Raw genomic sequence first — 6220 nt, forward strand, 5'->3', positions numbered from 1 at the left:
GCGAGCTCTGCCCAACAGAAATTTATGAGACAGAAGTAACAAGTATGAACTCCTGGGTTTGTTTGTTTGTTTGTTTTCAAATTTGATTTAAAAGGAAGAAAAAATAAACTATCCAATTAAATTAGTACTAAGCTTTTTGTTTTGTTTCTTGGAGACAGGGTTTCGCTGTGTAGCACTGACTAGCCAGGAACTCGCTCTGTAGACCAGGCTGGCCTCAAACTCAGAGATCTGCCTCCCTCTGCCTCCAAGTGTTAAATAAAAAGCATGCGCACACATATACACCCCAGGTCCCATCATACTAGTTTTTTATTTTATCCCTTTCCCTTTCCCCAACATGGGGGCTCCTGCACCTTAGGCAGGTGTTTCACCAGTGAGCAGCACCCTCAGCTCCTCACACACACTGCTTATCTGAGCTGCCAAAAGCCCCCCAACTGTAAAGCACACTTATCTTTGGGATCAGTCCCTGCTGAATAAGCAAAGGCTCCTCTTGGTCTGGGTCATCCCTGAAGAATCTCTGGATACATCTCAGCAGCAGGGAACAATTCTGAAAATCGTTTCTCTCCAGCTCCTGGGCATCAGAACACACCGATTTCAAAGCTCTGTCCAGTGTACCTACATTGGTGTTTTTAATCTCCAAACAAAAAGTCCACTTGCCCCTTTTATCAATCTGTCAAGATGGTGTAGAAGAAGATGGTTATATTTCTGAGGCACTTGGCTCTTTTTCTGCTGAAGATATTCTTCTATCATGTGAAATCCTTTGCCATGAAATGCATCATTAATAAGAGACTGAAGCTAGAAAGGCAATCGTTTGTGGATTACTAATTCTTCAAAGCATATTTGTTTTATAGCAACACTTCAAACTAACGGAGTACTCAACAACACCACCACCAACAACAAAAAAAATCTATGAGAGCTGGGAAGGTAGCTCAGTAGTAGAGCTCTCACTTAGCATAGGCAAGGACCTGGGTTCAAGGCCTGGCACTATCAAAGAAATGAACAAATGTAACTTTGTAGCTGGGAAGGCAGTCCAGTGGGAAAACACTCATCTAACATGGGAAAGACCCTTTGTGCTGACATCACCTATGCAAATAATTAAAATCAGAGTGAAATAGAGCAAAAATACAATAAAGACCTTGGTCTTGAACTGCAAAATATATCCATTGACAATCACTCAAAAAAAAAAGATTTTTCATTAGCTTTAGACAAAAGGACTACATGTGGGGACTACACAAATAGCGAAATATGTCTATTGACAATCACTCATCAAGGTGTGGGAGCTTTCACTGGTGTCAGACAAAAGCTCTAGGCGAGGGGTTGGTGAGTCTCCTGTGGCGGCTGCGTCTCCTTGGGATTTCATACGAGTTCGGACTCCCCATTGATCCTGGGTTAGTTTGACAACCATGGACTTGCAGAAGACTACAGTTATGGGTAAGCTGAGCAAGCACCCAGGAGCACAGCCCAGTCGAAACCACAACTATTTAAGCCTAGTCTCACCCACTGGGTCGAAGAGCAACAGAGGAAAGAAAATAAAGGGTAATTATCTAAAACAGGGCAAAATCTTCCTCACCTCTAGTCCTCTCACAGTCAGGTCTAGAATCATGATCCTCACCATTGCCCCTTCAGTTAAACTGACTCCCCCCAGAAGTGGGTTGAATACCAACTTACAGGTGGGGCCTCCAGGACCACTTTCAATGCTGCAGGCCAGGTGCTTCACGACCCCTACAATGATTCTGCTTGACAACCCTACCCTATTAGGGCTGGGCACCTGTTGTTGACAACCCTACTCTATTAGGGCTGGGCACCTGTTGTTTGGCTCCCTGCTGGTCCTAAGTTCCCTGAAGATAGGTGTTGAGTATGTTTTATTCAGCCCCAGCTACTTCTACCTGAAGAAAAATACTAGACATTGGATAATTTACAGTAGGCTTCTGAAGGACTAGTTGGAGTTGAACAGACATGGTTGTAATAAGGGAATCACAATGGAGAAAGCCAAGATTTCTCTGCTCTGGGCTTAAGGAAGAACGGCATGGAGGAGCCACCTAGAACCCCCAACTGTAACACATAGAATAGAAAATAAACTATCATTACCCCGAAAGCACTGTGGGCCTTGCCTGTTCCAGCATCTTCTGTAACGGACTGCAGAGGATTTTCCTGCTTCTGTGTGCAATAAAAAGATGTTCTTTTAAAAATAAAGGTTGAAAAGACATTTCAAATTCTAAAAATAGAAAAGTTTATGCTGCTCTCTTGGACAGCTTTTCTTTTCCTGTTTGTGTATATTCTTAATCCTAGGTTTAAATCAGATAGTATTTTTCCCAACGCAATATTCTTATTAATTATTTGGGAATTGCATACAATGCATCCCAGTCACACTCACTTTCCTCATTACTTCCAGGCCCACACCCTCCCACCCTTTTGCCCTCCCCAGAAGACAAACAAGCAAACCTACCAAGTCAGGTTTGTGTTGCCTGTATACTCACTGGAGCAAGGTCAAACTCCCATTAAAGAAAACTTAGTCCTCCCCACCCCTGAGACCCTCCCTCTGCCATCAACTGTTGAAGAGTGCTACACTTGAGCATATAAAAGTGTTTAAAAACAAATAACCCCCCCAAAAAACGTTACTTTCTTTGACATGGTCTGTGTAAACAAAATACTATCTCACAAGCAGCAGAGAAAGCACATGAATGAATGTTAGGACAAAATAAACTCTAGAGAGAGAGAGTTTTAAAATAGGAAGGGACATTGTGTTAATAAAATCCATGTTTGAATTCAAACCCATATCCAAAATTTATATTGCAAGTGGTAGTTTGAAATTAGAGTCAGAGGGCCCTCATATTTGTGACATAAAGTTTAACATTAAGGCTCATACAGTGAAATTTCAAGGTACAAACATCCACACTCCATAAAGGGGGGTTCCAAACGTGTAGTGAGTGGGTACACTTCATCAAGGGGCCTTGCCTGGTTCTGCGTTTACACATAGCACCCAATCTCTTCATTTGCCCCGGGACAATTTCATGGAAAAGTACAGTGTTCACAAAATAAATCTCTGCTAAGTGGCTCTTTTTAAGTCAGCGGGCTGTGGTGGGTACCGCCTGGAATCCCAGAGCTTGAGAAGTCCATCAAGAGTTCAAAATTATCCCCAGCTACATGCAGAATCTACACTGACCTAGGCAAATGAGACCCTGTCTGACACAAGGCAAAACAAAAAATCGACTTTAGGTTAACGGTCCTGTTTCTAGGAAATGAATCAAAGTTCCTAATGTTGGTGTATTTCACAATATTTTTCTCTCATCGTATAAATAGGAGAAATAGAAGACTTGTTCCATCTTGGCTTATGTTTTTCAACAGTAAGCTAGCCAATGGCAAGTAACTGGGAGCTGAAAAGCAGGTGTTCAGGAGTAACTAAAACCCCATCTGTCTCCAAGACTGTCCTTTTTCTGCCGCTGGCTGGGTCCGGGAAAACGGATAAAGGAGCGAGTCTGGAAAAACTGTCCATGGTTCTCTCAAAAAGAGCTGCAGAACTCTATTTCCCTCCCAGGGGATGTTTTGAGCAGAGGATCCCAGTTCTGTCCCTCATCACCCTGAAAGCTGCCAGCCAACCCCATGCAAACCTAAAAGGTTGAAGCTACCCCAAGGATATGTCTGCAACCCCTGGCAGGGAGGGAGGCGGGCAGCCTAGGCCGAGTGTCACTGAAGAAAGTGCTCCCTCCACCCCATGACCCTGGAAGGAAGCCCCGGCTTCTCTCCAGATGTCCCTTACCGTTGACATCCCCAGACTTCAAGGGACCCACTTCGTTTGTCCACAGCCCATGCGCTCCAAACTCCAAACTGCTCAGCTTCCACCTCCGCTGGTCCGCTGGTCGGAGACACTCGCTGAGATCAAAGCGAGGATCTGAGTCGCAGGTGACTCTTGGATTTCAGTTTTCTCCAAGAACTCCAGTTGGATGCACCTGGTCCTGAACTCTACTGGATTCCGGTGTTTGAGATTCTAGAAAGCAAAGCGGGTGAACGGCAAGATCAGGCCGCCTGCCTGCCCGGGCACGCACACCTGCAGAGGAGGGCACACCAGCTAGCACACCTTCAGGAACCGAGCTGTTCTGAGCTCGCACCCTTGTGGCTGAAGCCAGTGAAGTTTACTCCTCTCCAGAAACCGACCAAGTTCCTAGCCCGAATCACTTAAGTATGGTAGTTTAGGTGTGGTTTGGTATCAGGGTCTCATTCTGCACTCACATGAAACTCACTCTGTAGCCCAGAAAGCTTAGTAAGAGTGAGCCATCTGGCCAGGGTCCCTGCTGCTCGTGGCCAAACAAAATCGCCCTGGGAAGGGGAATTCAAATTCAGAAGGAGGTGTGGTCCTTGGACACGGAATTCCTAATACAACCCGCTACCATAAAATAAAGACTTAAATAGTACCTTAGTCAGAAGGAAAAGGGTCATATTTATTTTCCTAAATTTCACTATGTAGCCTCGGCTGAACTCTTGCCTCAGCCTCCTGTGGTGCTGTGATTACAGACTCCTAAGAGAAGGATTTAAAAAAAAAAAAAGCTTGGTTTCCAAATACTTCATTTAACCTAGTTGTGTTCGTGTGTCTGTGTGCATGCTTGTAGAGAGATCAAATATGTGAACCCCACAAAAAAATAAGTTGTATTATGGATTTCATTGTAAGCAAACAACATTGGAGAGGCGGCTCAGCCTGCCATAAAGCCTGGGGACCTGAGCTTGAGCCCCAGGATCCAGATGGTAGAGGGAGAGAACTGACTTGCACATAGCACTGTAGCACGTGTGTATTCACGCCCCAGCCTCCCCCCCAAATAAATTCCCCCTTCATCCAAATATCCCCAAACAGAGACTGTATTTTATGCTGCGATGCTTACAGAAGACATTTGCCTACATGAACACGAAGCATATTAGGTTTAACTGCAATCAATCCCTGTTAGTAAGCCAGAACTTGCAAGTTTGTCTCAACAGTACTGAATACATCAGCTCCTAGAAAATGTGATAGTGATGCACCGTAATTCATTTACCTATTTTAGCTTGAGCCTTGCGAATTCGGAGGCTTGCTCCCTCCTCAAGGTAACAGATTCTTGCATATTAAATAGTGATCAAGACTATGACAGACGTGAATGCAGAGTCTCTTAAGTCAGCAAATAGTGACGCAGGGAAGGGCATAGCCTCTAAAAAATGGTGATCAGAATCCAACGTAGACACATCCCACTTTGGAGAATAAAATATTTTAATAATTAATATCTTAATTATTTTAAATAATTATTTTTAAATAAATTAATTAATTTTTTCAAAAATATTATCAAGGGGATATCATTTTCAGAATTTGGGAAAAATTATATACCCCCAAATCCTATAGTGGCAATGCAGTCCAACCTTCAGAAGTTATTAAAAGCAACAAGACAGAAATTAATACATCATAACTCGCTTGTATTTTCACTTTGATTAACTTCTTTTACTAACATATTCTACACTCAATTATAAGGCAACCTGAAACGTATGTTTTAATTCTTCACAAACTAAAAACCATCTTGTTGCTTTGTTTTGTTTTGTTCTGGAGTAGCTTGTTATGGCCTGGCTTTGATCTTCCTCTATCGTCCTCCCAATTAGGGGGTCACAGGCTTGCACCAGCACCCTGGTTGAGTGTGTTGATTGAGTTGTTTCCTCTCCCTTCCCAAACAAATTAATCGGCATTTAACACACAAATTACATTTTCTGTTTGTGTGGTGGAGGTTACAACACCAATGTCCTGGAATCTGTTCCCTCTGTTTTTTGAGGGCTTTGACTGAGATCTTTAGACTTGTTCATTGAATGTTCCTACCCACTAAGCCGGCTCGTGCCTGCTGCTGGCTCTCCAATCTCCATCAATTTTCCCACCTCGAACTGGAACTAGCTCTGGGGAGACTGCTGGAAACCTTTGCTTCCAGAGCCTCAACCTAAACCTTCTGGAGAACCAACAGAGAGGTTGATAAATGAAACTGTCCTACTTGCTCCCGACTGTTCCAGGCTTCTGCTAAGTAGAGAAGCCTGCTGGCAGCTGGAGTTTCAGGTGCAGGAGAGGTAGCCCAGCAGAGGAGAGATGCCAGTGTGTCTGTACAAACCTGCTTAAAGATGCTTCTGTTCAGATGGATGCATTTCAGCACCTCAGCCAATGACAGGGCACCCACAGCCGCCTCTCTCTCTCTCTCTCTCTCTCTCTCTCTCTCTCTCTCTCTCTCTCTCT

At 43.9% G+C, this 6220-nt stretch overlaps 1 protein-coding gene across 1 annotated transcript in view; it reads right to left on the reverse strand.

The window, feature by feature from the left end:
- Sycp2l (synaptonemal complex protein 2 like) overlaps window positions 1–3763 on the reverse strand; it is a 53589-nt gene extending 49826 nt beyond the window's left edge. Inside the window, exons 1-3 of the mRNA XM_028763100.1 lie at window positions 3755–3763; window positions 655–792; window positions 449–568 (exon numbers count right to left, since the gene is read on the reverse strand). Of these exons, the coding sequence (XP_028618933.1) occupies window positions 449–568; window positions 655–792; window positions 3755–3763 (267 nt within the window). The remainder of the gene's footprint in view (window positions 1–448; window positions 569–654; window positions 793–3754) is intronic.
- Window positions 3764–6220: the final 2457 nt, after the last annotated feature.

The sequence above is a fragment of the Grammomys surdaster genome, unplaced genomic scaffold (genome assembly GCF_004785775.1).
Source record: "Grammomys surdaster isolate TR1022 unplaced genomic scaffold, NIH_TR_1.0 137, whole genome shotgun sequence".
Taxonomy (NCBI): domain Eukaryota; kingdom Metazoa; phylum Chordata; class Mammalia; order Rodentia; family Muridae; genus Grammomys; species Grammomys surdaster.